The sequence below is a fragment of the Podarcis liolepis genome (genome assembly GCF_965112155.1).
Source record: "Podarcis liolepis genome assembly, chromosome: 3".
NCBI lineage: Eukaryota > Metazoa > Chordata > Lepidosauria > Squamata > Lacertidae > Podarcis > Podarcis liolepis.
The window spans coordinates 70,233,591-70,250,091 of record NC_139557.1 but is presented as its reverse complement, the minus strand read 5'-3'; the positions used below and the strand labels follow the sequence as shown (position 1 = coordinate 70,250,091).

Below are 16,501 nucleotides of genomic sequence, written 5' to 3'. Positions count from 1 at the left end.
CTCTCCTTCCTATAGAATTTTTGTTGAGATAAATGTATTTCATTGGTTACCTGCATCCCATCAGGATTGCATTATGCTTGCTATATCAGTGCTGTGCTCTAAGACCAAGTTCACTCATCTTGGCCTGGAGGCTTCTAGCCTACCATATAAGCTATATAAGTGCAAAAGACACTTAGAGGGACTCATTTTTTGAGTCCCTCTGAGTGTCTTTTGCACTTGTGTTTTAGGCTACAGTGCTTTGGCTCTCTGAATATCATGTGCCCCTGCACTCTGAAAGTCTAGTTTTACTCTTCCCCTATTTAAATCACCACAATTTGATCACCTTCATCCTTATTATCCCAGGGGGAATTGTTCCAAACCAGACCTTCCTCAGCTGCCATGTCTTTTGCCCCACAATCAACTCTGTAGGAAGAAGAAAAAATTATTGTAAAGCGTAATGTTGCAATACTAAAGCAAGATTCAGTGCCTATTCAGTGGGGCGGAGCAGCTCAACTCAGGATCCATACTGGAGCCAAAGTCGTCATTTTGGTCAGCAAGTACTAAGGGAGCTAGCTCACATAGGGACTAGTAGGAATTGTCTTTTAGGCTTTAGAAAACATACAATCCAATATATATCTAATTCAGTGCTTTCTAAGCTTTTTTGGAAATGCAATCCGGAGATGAAATTTTGTCTCTAAGAAACCTAGTCAGTGGGATTAATCCCTTATCTAAAAAGTGAAAATATATGGTTGCTGCAGAGTAAATGTGGCAACACAGACAGGAATATTGCCTCAAAGATTCATAGAACAGGATGTTAAGTGTATATACACATAAAGAGAAACTCCTGGAGTTTCCCTGTGATAGATTAAAATGATTTATGATTTAACAGAATGAAATCTAATGATGCCACGGCCAATTATAAGGATAAATAAGCAATTTTACAGAAGTCTGAAAACTCAAGTACAAAAGAGCAAAGCAATGAATTACAGGATAGAGGATACCTTATATTAGGGAAAGGGGTTAGACTAGATCGGGGTAGCCATAATCTCTGACCATTAGCAATGCTGGCTGAGGCAGATGCGAATGGAGTCCAACAGAGACTGGAAGGTGCCATGTTGGCTGTCCTGGGCTAGATGACCTATTGTCCCCATTATAGTGTAGCACTACAACTCATCACCAAAACTTAAGGGAGTTCACCCATAGGTCCCTTCAACAAAGCAACAAAACTCTCAATTAAACAAAATATTCAGAATCTGCTAATGTCTTGGAAAACAAAATGCAATCTTGAGAAATGACCAAGTTAAGCAACTGAATAAGTATATTCTCCATAACGCTACTGACCAGCAACCCTCACCATTGGACCAGGCTAATTCATGTGGAGTATATTCATACCACAACCAGTTAACATTGGCGGTGGCATGGGCAGCTCTAAACAGCATGGTGAATGACATGACTAGAAACATTTTACATGTCAACTTTCTGTTTGGAGGTGATCTCATAAGAAAGTACTGGCAGTCGGCCTCTATGTGGACTGATAGAACATACAGCCTGATCCTAAGACCAAAGTTCAAAAAGTAAAGCTTTGGTCATCTCTCCAGTTGTCTCCTGTTCTAATCCCTCACCCACTTTCCTTCAATACAACATATTCTCAGTGACTGCCATAGAATGCTCTATTTTTATTTGAAAAATGGATATAGGAAGAGACGTGTGTTTGCTATTGAGAGATCCTGCTTTGTCAAAGTGGCAAAAAAGGGCTTCAGGGCACAGCCCAAGAAGACTCAAGTGTTGTTGGTATTGGATTATTTCAGAGGTATCTCTCTGCTGTTTCTTTGTTGTCTTCCCTTTCTTCTTTGGGCACTTGAAAAAGAAGGACGCATGCATACAGAGGTAGATTCCTTTGCTCTTAACACATGAAAGTCAAATGTCATAAAGAGAATGTAAGCAGGTTACAATAGCAGCGAATGAAAATCATTTCACCTCCGGACTTCCTGCTGGTCAGTGATGTCTTGGTGTGCAAAATTATCTTTTTTTCTGTGAATGAGTAGGAAACGATCTGGCTCAAAGCCAACACAATTATTGTACAGTTAAACAGTGAATTTGCTCGTGTATCAATTCCTTCATATCTTGTTTGTCCTGAAGGAATGCTCCTTTTCTTAAAAGAATTAACTTCCCGATCCTAACACATATTAAGAAACACTTACCTTAGTTTTTAACAATTTATCTGGCAGCCCTATACAGCATTTTAGATCATCTATACAAACTTGCTCAGATGAGCTGAAAGAGCAATTAATAAGCAGAAACCATCCTATAATTATTCTTTCCAATCCACTGTTGGTGATACATAAGACTTTTCCAACTGGGGCTCTCCAAATGTTTTGGACTACAACTCCCATCAGCCCAAACTAGAATGGCCAATGGTCAGGGACAGCTGTCCAATACTTCTCCAGGGCACCAAGTTGGGGAAGGCAAGTTTACACATCAGCAGCTTACAGAACATGTTTAGTCGATTACAGCATCCCCCCAAAAGCCCCTTTATTTAGAGCACCGCACAATGTTTTTCTTTCCAGTTGGTGCCATTTCACAATTTCACTTTTTGATGGCTAATCTGTTAAAACCATTTTGACCACAATGATAGAGTGGTGGAGCAGGTCAAGTCTACTCCATGGACCAGCAACCCTGATGAAATTGATATGGTTCTTTCTTCATAGTCAGCACCATTCAAATGTTTTTAGCCAGGTTTAAATGGCACATTGAGGGTTTTTTTTTTATCCCGGTCATATCTTAACTACTTAATCAGTGCAGTACAAACAGACATAACAAAGACAGAAAGAGTGGAGGTTCTGAAAACAGGCTGAAGCTATGTAAAACTTCTTTGTATAACCTAGCTAAGAAGTCAGAAGAGCCTTAGCTAGAGCTCCCCACCATTGAGTGGTTTTTAAAAATAGCTGCCTAAATCTGCTTCTGTGCAGTTACAAGTGGGCTATAATTTAACATATATTTCTGAATGCATTGTTATGCAAGAGACAAAGAGGAGAGACTGTTACTATGGGCGATATAAGAGTGAATAGATTACAGCAGAAGAAGGAAAAATTACTTTCTGTGACACAAGGGAGTCACGTTTCAAACCTGGATGATAATAGTATGTACTTTGCCTGTCCATTAAATTATCTTCTTTATTAATGTGTTAGAGCAAGTTATACGAACAAGATTATCAGGATGCCTACTGGGATAACATATTTTCCAGGAGTCCCATAGTGACTAAAAATGGAGAAAAAATTGAGAAATATGCAGGAACTCCTAACCAAGTCAGCATTTAAGATGAAACAGCAATCAGAGTGTCTTTTTATAGGAAAGGAGTAATTCTTGAGATATGCCCCTTAGGGCCCTGTTCTGTAAGACCCCTTAACACTTTTGGTGAGAGTTCTGAGCAGCAATTCATTCTTTGCCAAAGCAATGTGAAAGTCACTTCTCTGTTGCTACAACTCTGGAAAGAGATGAATAACCACCAATGATTTACTTCCTTCCCAGATGAATGCCATTCTTACAAAGGGTGATGTTAGTGTGGGAAGGAACTATGCCATTGGTTTTGCCACCAATGGTTTCTGAATTGCTTCCCATAAAATAATCTGAAGTCATTTAACAATAAAAGCATCAACATTAAGACATATATAAAACAAATTCAGGTTCAGTACAGATACAAAAATGGGACAAAAATCTTCACTTAGAATGTGTTCTGGGAAAAGGAAGGTCTTCAATAGGTGCCTGCCGAATTTGAGGGAATTCCAAAGGGTAAGTGCTGAAGGCTTGATTCCGACACCATACAGAATGGATTTTCTGATGAGATGGTATCTGTATTCATCCAATGTTTCTGGAGCAGTAGGGAAAGAATACCGTACATTGCAAAGTGTATCCTTTGCTGCTGCCTCATTCATTTCCATGAGGACCAAATTTGTACATTCAAAGAAATATGCTTGCAAATTTGCTTCCTCCATTAAGATGCATGTGGCAGTTGTTGTGAGTGAATTATTATTGAAGCTCCTTTGACCAAATAAACAAAAAACAACAACACTGGATCAAGCTTCTGGATGTCTATAAAGGCTATGATCAGCGTATAAGCTGGCTCTTTCCTACTAATTACTGCCAGATATAAATATATTTTACCAATGGTTATTTTATTCAAAAACTTACTTCCATCCTTGAATGTAGCATCCTCTATGGACATACAGTGGAAATGATCAGCAGGTAACTCTCATTTGCTTTTTGTAAGTCAAAAAATTCCACCATTTTGGTCTGCTTTTTGCAAATACTAGCAGCCATTATTTCTGTGCTTGTTGCAACATCAGATGAAACTACTTCATGCTCAACCATCACGGCTAAGAGGAAAATAGTAAGCTTCCCTCTTACCAACTGAACTGGTTTGACCTTATGGTGAAATGAGAACATTATTCAAGAACACCCATCACAGTGCTTAACAAGATTTAATGTACATTTATTCTTAACATGTGGAACATATAAAGATTTTATACTGAATAAATGATAATTCATTAAGCCAGAGGAAAAGGAGGAATTTACATCAAGTTTTTTTGTCTTTTTTTAAACTACATTATTTTGAAATACAAATGCGGATTCTTCTCACTGAAAAATCTTTGAAGTTGTTTTTCTTCCTTTTTTCCTGTATAAGTATTATTTTTCCTGTAGACTGGTAACCAATTTCTTAAATCAATCCATAAGTAACCATTTCCACATCTTGATTTATAAAGCAAGTTGTGAGCAACTGCTCTCCCGAAATAGAGCATGACTTTATACATACAGAAACTTGTACATTACCCTCGTGGTGGTGTTTTTCTGTTACTGTTTTTTAGAGACATGGCCCGAACAAAATAATAATAATAATAATAATAATTATAATAATAATAATAAAATTAAGTCTACCATCACTTTGTAGTTACCACATCATGAAAAAAAAATCCTTGTACGTATTTAAAAAAAGAGAGATGAGGGTATGTTTAATGTACAACTTCTATATACATCACGGCCCTTAGGCAATAAAAAAATATTTAAAATGATTAAAAGGAATTGTGAAGAACTGTCACTGTGGAAGGTCAAACAATAGATACTGATGTGACAGTTCTGGTGAGGAAGCAATTCATGTTGATCGTCTTCAGGTTTGTGTTTTAACTTTCCTAAAGAATTTGTTTTGCTCCTAGCCTAATGTAACCATTCTCCTGCAGAGAAACCAAGATAATTTCATATGCAGACTACGGACCGACCCCCTTCCTTGATCCGCTACACCTACATCACTAACTTTCTTCTATTGCACAGAGTGCTTTGGGCAACGGCATAAAGGGTGGTTGGGTTCTTTCATTCTTCAAAAATAAAACACACAGTAACTTAGTATATTTCCCCCACTTTTGCGCTTCAGAGTGGTGAGCCTTCCCCCCCGCCTCTCAAATCATGTTTTGCAACATTTCAACCCTCAGTATCCCTAGTTTGCTTCCCCTCCCAAAAAATATGTGATACAAACATGCAAAAAAATAAAAAATAAATTTTTTTTGAAAAGGATATCTATGGAAAAGAAGTGTGACCTTTGAATGTACTAGACAGACTTTGGTTAAAAAAAATAAAATAAAAAGATGTACTTATACACATAGACAGCAAATATTAATTCCATAACTGTTCAAATTAATATTTTTTTTAATTCCCAATTGGTAAATAGTGAATGGGGCAGAGGAGCAAAGATTCTTTTTTTCCTTCTTCCTACACTGGATAAACAAGTACAGAAAACAGCCAGTTATATGTGACCCTCTAATCTCCACTCACACATGCTTGGCTTCTCACTTATGTCATAACTGCCCAATCTGAAAAAGTACATCACAGATGACAGATGCAACCAGAGAGTTCAGGACAGCAGATATTGAGATATCCAGCAAACGTCCTTCGTGCAATAGGAACTCTGAGCGATTCTCCTCCACCCGGGCCATGGCCAGCAAAGCCTTGGCTGCCCTGCACATCATGTCTACGCTAGGTGGCTCCAGAGGCGGGGGCTGCATGTGCATGAGGTTATGCTGGCTCTGCTGGTACTGGGCCATAGTGACCCCATCCTCAAGGAAGCTTATCAAGTTTCCGATGCTTCCCTTCTGCACAGCAATCGCCCTTGCTGCTAATGTGTCCCCCTGGGCAAGGTTCGATAAGAGTGCCATGGACATTTCTCGGCAGACTGGATTTTTGCGGTCCCCAACGTACCTAACTAAAGTAGCATAGAGTTTCTCCTGACGACTGAATGGGGGAGTGGCCAAGATAAGGTCCACATTATTGTCTTGGATACTGAGTTTGCACAGGGTTTCCAGTACAAGTCTCTGAGGCGACAGGACTGAGTTGGGCCCCACAGTTGGAAAAGGATCCTGTGCCTCTGCAGATGGGCACACCATCCAGTGCAGTAAGCCATCCAAAATTGGCAAACAGATGCTTTCCGTGTAAGCAGATAAGTCTAGCTGCCCAGAAATGTTGGCTAATGTGACCAATGTATTATCCCTCAAGACCTCAAGGCAGTCCCACCACCACTCATCCTTGCTGCAGGCCACCCCTTTGTCCGCCTCTTCCTCTTTTTCATATGTCTGTGGTGCACGCTTTCTTTCTGGGTGTTCATGATGGAGAAGTATCAACTTTCCTAAGATTAGCACCAAGCCCGGATGTTTTGACATTTCAGCATCATTGCCAGGCACAAAAGACAAGCTGCGGACAATGTTTGACACACAGATGCAACGTTTGGCCAAAGAGTCCTGCCAGTGAGTTATGGTGCATAGAGGAGTCTCATCTCGACTCCGTGGCTCATCCTCTAGCAACTTGATATTCCGATGACTTTTGGCTTGGTGGATCCCAAATGGAAATTTACTGCTATCTGTCTGAGAACTAGAGTCTGAGTCTTCAGACAGTGCTCCTGGACGAGCTGACAAGACATCGTCAATGGTGGCTGATATGCTTTTGTCTTGCTGTTCCTCAGGTTCTCTTTTCCCTTCCACATTTTTCTTTTTACTTGAAGAGTTGGATGGAAGAGGCGGTTTCCTGCGAGGAGGAATCTCCATCTTACTCTCAAAGTGGGTCTGGATGTGTTCGGTTGTATCACCCCCACCTAGCTGCCAATGGAGGAGTCCACTGTTGAATTCCTGAACACGCCCCAGCTGGTCAGATCGGTCGACAACAAATAAGTTGTTTTTCTTTACGATTTTTATTGGCAGCTTGTCAAACTTACTGGCTTGTTTTGGCCTCTCACTTGGATCAGCAATGGCACCAGGGGGAGCAAGAACAGTGCTCTTTTCTTCTTCAGGGTTCTCATTTTCCTCTTCTTCCTCTTCCTCATCCTCAAATTCACCAAAATAATCAATACATTCATCATTGTTTTCTTCTTTGCTGGCTTCTTGCGTTGCAGATTGGGCATCCTCTTTCTGGGCTGAATTATGGTCAAGTATTTTTGGTCCTGGATGTCCGACTTCATATTCCATGAGGATTCCAAATATATCTATCAGGCATTTTCTAAAGTATTCCACCAAAAGCTCAAGAAAACCAGATAACTGAAGAAACAAAAAATAACATAAGAACGTTAAGAGGAACATTTCAGGTGACATAGAATTGTGTTGGCAGCAGTAGGCATACTTTCAGAAAGATGTTAATTTACTCTTCATTTTACACATAAAACAAACCTTGTTGGGGCATTCTCTAAATGTAGGCATTTAGTGATCTGGGAATACTAAAAAGATTTAATGGAGTAATAAAAATATAAAGTATTTATAACCCTTGTAGTTCGCACATTTTAAAGGAAATCCCCAAACTGTATTTAATATTTAATTTAATATTAAAAGTTTTTATTACTTATTATTTTATTTTTTATTTTATCCCACAATTGAACTTTTTGGATCTTACAAAATAGTCACAATTATTTAAACACACACAGGCACACAAACTGAGTGTTCCTCTGGAATAAAGGGTCTTCCCTCTGCCCTCAGAGGAAGAGAACCTATAGATACAACTCCACTTACAGTGTCCTTGTAATGTTTTCTTACTGGAATGGTGCTAAATACAGGAGTACAAGGAAAGTACATTTGAAGTCAGGGTGAGTGAGGCCACTTTGCCATGGCCATTTGCTTCTTAAAATTCATGAATTTCTATTTTGCTGAAATTATTGCAAAGACATGCATTTATTGAAACCAGACCTCCCACTCTCCCCCACCCACATTATCCAACAAAGTCTCTGGACAGGCTACAGCATGTCCCCATCTAAATTTATCCACACACTAACCATGTGAAGGAACTTAGATGGAGAAATAGATACTGAATATGTATTTGAGCTGGCTCATAATCCCTATTTTCCAGCTCATAAATGTTGGTAGTAGCCCTTCAACATACATATCTATAGCGTGATTTATAGCACTTCAGTGTTCTAAAAGCAAAAAAAGTAAAAACAATTCTTTTCTAATTTACAAAAGCTTTCCTGTCTGGTGTCCTGGAAATGATTACTACTCATTTCAGGTGATCAAGCAAGTGGCTATTTACAAACCTGTTCATTGTTCCATATTGCATGAAATGATGCACTCATAAACTACTTGTGAATAAAAAACCAAGCCAGAATAATTGCCACACTTACAATTCTCACCCTGCAAGGAATCTAGCAGCAGTGGCAGATCACAAAAGGGTTTTCATACTGCTTCTTAATCCCTATAGTGCAAGTCTTTTGCATCAAAGAAATCAGTCTTCTCTAGTGATATCTTGTGATATTTAGTAGAAACTTTCTTTAGTGGAATCTAGTAGAAATTTACATTCACTTGAAATATAACATTAAATTGCAAAAAGAAGGTGAATGTAAGAGGCTTGGTTCTGGAAGAGGTGAAGTCTTTTGAAAGTATGGCCCCACAAATAGTGATCTTTTATGTCATATGCAAATAATTATTTAAATATTTTTCCTCTCCCATCTCCCACACCTTTCCTAATTCTGTGACGCACTTTAGTCTTCAAGTTAAGGAAGAGCTGACAATATATCAGTAGTAGCCAAGATAGTTTTCATGTCTGTGATAAGCTCTTGAAGGCTTTTATTACCAACTGATGTGCTCCATCCAAGGCACTCTTGAGTTCCTCCTGCTGTTAGTGAAAGCTATATGCAGCATAAATGTTCAACCAGGAAAAAAAATATTGGCTTGGATTTAAAGATGCTCTTGTACAAAGCACTTTTTACTGATTCCTCCATCTGAGTGCAGCTTCCTGTACCCTGTTCTGTTCGAGAAGGCCCCTTGATTTCCAACAGTGTCTTTTGGCTGAGGAGCTGAGGGAAAGAGGGAACTGGAAAACCCTGCTGTGAGAAAGGGTCTGTTCTCACATCTTAGGAACCAAGCTGCTGTAAGAGAGCTTTGATAAAAAAAAATACTGATTTAATTTTGAAGGGTCAGTCTTTGGAACACTGAATGACTAGGACATTTGAGTGGTGTTTCCAGTGGTGAATCTATGTTTCAGCCTCACTTTGTATTTATTAAATGGCAGGTAAATTCAACTGTTTGTTAAGCTTTAGAGGATGGGGTAAAATCACTTTAAAGTTATGGTGCTGCTAATGATGTGACACGTATTTTATGTGAATTGCTAATCTTGTAAGGAAGAGCATACCATTGAACTCCATGGGGACCAGCCTTATATCAGGTGAGACCACTGGTCCATCTAGCCCAGCTATTGCCTACACTGAATGGCAGCAGCTCTCCCAGGGTTTCAGATGGGGATACTCCCCGTCCAACATGGAAAAGCTTTCTTCTACAGAAAGCTGCGGCCTTCTGCAGAAGAAGCGTATACTGTGCCACTGAGCTATGGCCCACCATGAATTGCTAATGCTCTTTCTTATTATGCAACATGTTTTGTACTGCCTTATTTTGTTGTCAACTGCCCTATGACTGTTTTAGATGAAGGAAAATATCTATCTATCTATCTATCTATCTATCTATCTATCTATCTATCTATATGGCATTAGGAGGTTTCAGATAAACAGACTTCTGGAGAAATATCAAACCTACCTGAGAGAGATTGAAAGTAGCAACAGTACTGTCATCATACAGAAGGATATTAATAGTATCTAAAGCCCAAGTACTTTCAGCAAGAAGGCCTGATTTAAGTGACATCATCACCCTCCAAGCCTCAGGAGTCACTGGAAAATAAGAACACAAAGCATTAATAAGCATTCTGTCTAAAGGAGATCCAGAAGCTAGATTTCAAATGGCATACAGATTTTGGATCAGTGAGAAGAAGGGATGCTTTTATTCCAGATTATGGTATGAATAGTCACAGTTCCTTTGTTAGGTTCAGGAATGGCAACTCTCATATGCAGAATTCCCTAGCATGTCTTCCACTGAACACAACACTGAATTATATTAAATACAGCAGGAAAAACTGCCTATTTAAGATGAAAAAAGCCATGTTGCTATTTTGAGAACTGGCTGAATAAAACAGCACAGAAGGTTAATCTGTGGCTAACAAACATGGTCGTTAGCTATCATGCTCCGTTATGCAAATTGAAGAGATGAGCCACTCTTAAGCATTAGGAGTTGAGAGGAACAAAATATGTTTGATTAATAAGGCTTTTGGCTATCCTTTCTTTCAAGCTAACTAAGGAATGTACACAAGGGTGCGTGTTTGTGTGTGCCACACCCACTTCTGGGTGCAGATTGAAACCACTTTTGAAGAACTGTTAGGATTTGAGGAAAATCAGATTTAATCTTGCAGTTCTCAGACCCAGCTTGGATTTTTTGAGTGCTCTACAGATACTTTTTTCTGCATAATCATATGTTATCTTCTGAGCCCTCATAATGTCTACTCAAAATGCATGCTTGTAAGTAAGCAAAGTATACTTTGGTTCTCCAAAGTATACTTTGAATTTCCTCTTGGGGAAGAGGGGGTGAAAAATGGCCATAGAAGTAACCAAATGATCCAGAAGTAACCAAAACGGTGTCCCCTTCATTAGTCGTTGGATTCTAGCTCCCCCGTGCCAAAATGAAATCACATAAATCCTGCTTATTTCAGGAAGAAACCAAATGTCAGAAACAGCAGGAGGACAACACCTAATATGAAAACTTTAATAAAACACACAGTTACAGTAACTTCTTGCCTAAGTATGCAGTGCCCTTCTTCATATAAGTAGATTAAGTGGTGGGGTGAAAATGGTCACGCCTGCTATGAAATTTGGGCATGGTTGCAATTTAACAAAGGTAATTTCTCAACGTAAGTTTACAAAACTGCAGCCTTTAAAATATTGTAATTAAAAAGAGACTCCTTTTCATTGTCTAGCACTTACCTATATCTTTTGAGGTAATCTTTCGTCTTGGTTTCAAGACTGGCTGGGATGCTTCTACAGAGCCTGGAGGAAAAGTTATTTCCCTCCTAATTGGTGGTGGCTGGGTTGGAGGACCTGCGACCTGTGAGACTGGAACAGTGGGCATAACTTTCGGCATCTTCATGGAGGGCAGGAAAGGGGATTTACTTGGAGACATACGGTTTTCATGGGAGCGTGGGAAGGATGCAGGACTAGGCGCTCGAGAGATGTGGTTTGGCATTGACGGCGTCGTCTGGTAAGATGACTGAGGAGGTCGAGTGATAGGCTGCATGGAGGCAGAAGATGACATGTAAGAAGGCTGACGTTGGTTGACATGAGAAGGCCACTGGCTTTCATGGTTTATCCTCTGGTCAGGGACCATCATATCTTCAGTGCGGTTCATCCCTGGATAAGGTGGGGCCTGTGCAGGACCTCCAGGGCCTTGCCTATTTTGATATGGGTAAGACATATCATTTCTTGTGGGCCACATGTTCTGTTGGGGGCCTTCACTGGAGGCTGATGACTGCATAGGACCACCAATCATCTGAGGAGGTATTCCATGTTGCTGCATTTGTCCCGGTGCCTGCATTCTCTCTCGGCTATAAGGATATGGATACTGTCCCTGTATGGGCCTTCGGTCTGGTCCAGAGTAAGCACTGTACTGGTTAAACATATCCTGCTGCTGGCCACTATACTGCATATTAAACATATCTCCTTCATGGCGTTTTGCTGGGGGCCCATACATGCCATCCATATGCCGTTTGTAGTTCTGAAAAGGAGGAACAACATGAATAAGCTTTAAAATACAATGAAAATATTGTTTTTCATAGGAAGATTCATATTCCACAGTCAGCCAATGAGATTTGCTACCACAAGACATAGTAATGGCTACCAACTTGATTCTTTTAAAAGGGGTTAGACAGATTCATGGAGGATAAGGCTATCAAAGGCTACCGAGTCCTGATGACTATGTATTATCTCCAGCATGCCTCTGAGTACCAATTGTTGGGGGATTATGAATGGAATAGTGCTATTGCACTCATGTCCTGTGTGTGAGCTTCCCATAAGCATCTCTTTGAGCAGTGTGAGAACAGATAGCTAGACCTTTGGTCTGAACCAGCAGGGCTCTTATTAATTTCTTATGGCAGAAGCATTTGAGGCTGCATTATACAGATTTTGGTAAAAATATAACATACTTTGATTAGTGTTTTCATTAACATATAATGCCTTTTTAATTATTTTAGTAAATACATATGAATTGGCAGAAAATCCATCTTTCAGCTCTGGTGTACAACAAGTAGAAAAAAATGATTATTTTAGTGGCGAACAAAAAATGCTTGAAGATGATATATGTGACAGCCCTTTCATTTTCGGAGGTAGTTCTGATGTGTTTATAACTTTATGTTTAAAAGATAGTTAGCCTAAGGCTAATACATCTCATGTTAGTTCTCATTCCAGTGAAGTGTGGTAAAAAAAATTATTGGTTATTTTTTGACATATCCAAGTTTGAAAAAACAATGTTTCTTTATTAGTAAGGTCATTTTTAAGACTTTTGTTTAAGATACATAAAACTGATAGTCTCTATAATTTTGAAGCTCGCTATAACTTTCTTTTCAGAAAACGAGACACAATAAAGCATATAAAATGGTATGAATGTATCACATGAGTAAAAGCACCTGGGATGCAAGATGTCTTCAACGAACACTAAAATGAAACAGAGAGAACTTTCCCCACATGCTTTTAGAATGTCAGAGGCCCTCTTGAAGGTGCTACCACCACCAGATGTTCAGGGGGAGGTGGTTAGAACCATCCCGATTTTCTCATATAGGAAAACAGCAGACTAAGCTTTTTAGGAGACTTTTGCCTCTAAGTGAAGGGAGTAAGGGAGTAATTGGATGCTCTGTGTTGTGTTGGCTATGGGTTGTATCGAGCACAGTCTAACTTCCCCCTCCTCTCCTCCCCCTGCAGCCCCCAGACACCCCCTAAAACTGCCCAGAGAGTCCCCCAACCTTCTGGAATACATTTCCACTTTTGGAACAGCAGCATTGGATTAAATCCTATGATTCTTGGTTACTGTTTTGTATTGAGATATATTTAAGGATATTTTCAGAAAGATATATACATAGGTATGATTTTTGTATGCTCAGAGCAAGCCAATCTCTGGGTGACAGTCCTTATGTAGCCAAAAGAGTATCATCTGTGTACAAGACGAAAGAATCAGCAGGACTTAAGAATCCATTTTTTTCTGTGTGTGGAGGGGGGCGGAGACATTGTTAACTGGGAGAGAGGAAGAACAGAATGAAATAAAGGTTGGCTGGCTGCTGCGGCCCTGGATAAAGGAATGTTACAGATGCAATTCCCACTAGAAAGCTGCTTTGAGAGTTTTACTGGGAAATGGGATATAAACATTATCCAACAAATTAACTTGGAACTTGGCTGTTGTGTGGCAATGGCAGCCTCAGCTATAACTTTTCTGCCCTATCTTTTGGATAGTTTTAAGACAAACAACTTTGCAATTTGTAAATATTCACTTGGCCCCTTCATTCTCTTGCTAGCCTTCATGTTTCAACAGAGGTGGGGTTTTTCTTCTTGCCTCCTTTCCCACTGGATTTACCATATTTTTTTGCTTTATAACATGCACCTGACCATAACACGCACATCGTTTTTAGAGGAGGAAAACAAGGGGGGGGGGGGAATTCTGAATGAAACAGTGGGTGTATCATTTTTGTGCTTCATGCTGTGGCCACAGACATGTGATCTGATGGTGAATTTGGGGTGACCCAATGCAAAGATCCTGAGAATCCCTGTGGATCTGTGCTTTGTAACCACGTTTTTGCACCATTGCGGCCCCGGGCAACAGTGGGTGTGTGATTTTTTTGGTGCAGGCTGTAACCAAGGACATGCTATGTGATCTGATGGTGAATTTGGGGTGACCCAATGCAAAGATCCTGAGGATCCATGTGGATCCATGCTTTGTAACCACGTTTTTGCACTATTGCAGCGCCAGGCAACAGTGGGTGTGTGATTTTTTTGGGGGGCAGGCTGTAGCCATGGACATGCTATGTGATCTGATGGTGAATTTGGGGTGACCCAATGCAAAGATCCTGAGGATCCATGTGGATCCATGCTTTGTAACTACATTTTAAGTGGGGAGGGAAGGAAAAACACAGAAGGGACAAGGAGCACGAGAGGGGTGTGCAGAGAAGCAGCTGGCTAAGAATGCAGGAGAGGGATTTAACGGGAGGGAGGAAAGAAAGGCAAAAGTCCCCCCCCCCACCCAAGCCAGCCCTCTCTCTCTCTCTCTCTCTCCCATCTGCATGTTTTCTGGCTGCCTGCGAGCAGCAGCAGCAACAGCACCAGAGCACGGAGAGGAATTAGAAGGAAGGACGCTCTGCTTTCCCCTCTGCTTGCCTGGAGGGGAGGGGATTTGCCTGCTCTTTGTTCCGTTTGAGCAAACACAGCAACGAAACACAAGCGGTTGGGCAGTAAGACCCTGAGGAAGAATGCAGGAAAGCAGCAACTTCCTCTTTTCAGGTTTCCCTTCTCCGTGACGCGCAATTTGATTTTTGCCTGATTTTTCGGCTCCAGGGACCACACATTCGCTCAATAACACGCACAGACATTTTCCCTTCCTTTTTAGGAGAAAAAATCTGCGTGTTATAGAGGGGAAAATACGGTAGCTATCTGAAGTGCATGAAGATAACATAGAAACAGCCCTCCTCCCCCTACCAACATTATTGGGGATATGTCCTTTGTCTTTGTACATTGTCTATGCACTGGCATCAAATCTCCCTCAGTAAAAAACAACAACACCAAACCCACCTTGTCCCATGTGCCACTGAATCAGCTATTCACAACTATGAAACATTTCATACAAAAGGATCCACACACATGCAGTCATAGGCCTGGCAATGTCTTTTCTGTCTATCAGTGGAATTCATCCTAATGTTGCATTCTGTTTTTCAATGTCCGTATGCATGGATTTCTAGAATGAACTTTGCGGAGGGAAAATGACAACCACAAATGTTTACCTGCTGTTGTGGAAACATTCCAGGTTGGTGTCCCCCATAGGGTGGCTGTCCTGAAGGAGGTACTTGCACTGGATATTGTGGCCCATATTGTTCATGCCTGCAATGAGGAATGTGAGCTACTAATTAGTACAGACAATTTCCCAATTATAAACGGAGAGCTGTTTATAAGAAGTCCTGAAGCTCTCCACAGAACCTCCCTTCTGTTCCATCATACCGCCTGTCAACAACAAAATGTTATTTGTTAAAACAGAAGTTTTGTTCATGGGGGTGTGTGCTTGGGCTGCAGTTCAGTTTGGTTCAGTGGCACTATATCAGAGTACATTTATTTCAGTCTTATTAAAAAATGTAGAAATAGTTGTGTAGGCTTGGATCTGAGAATTGAACATACCTACTGCTGCAGGTAGGAGGCAACATATGACATGGATGTATGCCTGATTCACAAGTTTTCTGCTTTCCTTTAATCTCTTATGAGAGATGGAAGTACTGTAGCAACTGAGTGAATTACTGGTATCCCAGGGTCATGTGCAACTTCCTGTTTAGAGTGCTGGGGACATATAATTCCAATATCCAAGCTTCCACCTCACCTCACTTGCAAATATCTGAATGAGCTGAAAGCTTTGAAGTCAAAATTATGTGCCCATCCTACAGTGAAAACAAATCCAACTAAGAGGCTGAAGTTGATTCTGCGTTGAGTCACACAGTGATGATGAAATCTATGGTTAGCCAATAATGTTAGAATATTACACTTTTATAAAATTATTTATGTAAACAGGAGAAATATTTTATTCAGAAGTTTAAGGAAAATTTATAATTGAACTGGAATACATAAAGTTAAACCAATTTTCTTTGGAAGTGAAATTAAACTTGGCAAAAGTCCTCCTTGTTGCACAGGAAGATTGGGGAGTGTGTAAGCCTGATGCTTTGCTTAAGCTTCATGAGGTTCATCAACTTAGCACTAAATTATGGTTTAGTACAGGAGTAGCCAGCATGATGTACCCCAGATGTTATGGATTACAACTCCCATCATCCCTGATCATTGGCTATGCTTGCTGAGGCTGGTGGGACTTGAACTACCCTGGGTTAGAGTTACATGTGAATGCATGCATTGTGAGAACTTCATGTAAGCATGATTATGTTTATTACATATTATGTTGAG

At 40.2% G+C, this 16,501-nt stretch overlaps 1 protein-coding gene across 18 annotated transcripts in view; it reads right to left on the bottom strand.

Annotated features, from left to right (window-relative positions):
* Positions 1 to 4,438: 4,438 nt before the first annotated feature.
* The window catches only part of ARID1B (AT-rich interaction domain 1B), a 357,120-nt gene continuing 345,057 nt past the window's right edge, over positions 4,439 to 16,501 (bottom strand). For all 18 annotated transcript variants that reach the window (XM_083496337.1, XM_083496351.1, XM_083496347.1 and 15 more), the window contains 4 exons: positions 15,346 to 15,442; positions 11,297 to 12,083; positions 10,023 to 10,153; positions 4,439 to 7,547 (listed from right to left, as the gene is read on the bottom strand). In XM_083496337.1, coding sequence (XP_083352463.1) covers positions 5,823 to 7,547; positions 10,023 to 10,153; positions 11,297 to 12,083; positions 15,346 to 15,442 — 2,740 coding nt within the window. In that variant the 3' untranslated portion in view covers positions 4,439 to 5,822. The remainder of the gene's footprint in view (positions 7,548 to 10,022; positions 10,154 to 11,296; positions 12,084 to 15,345; positions 15,443 to 16,501) is intronic.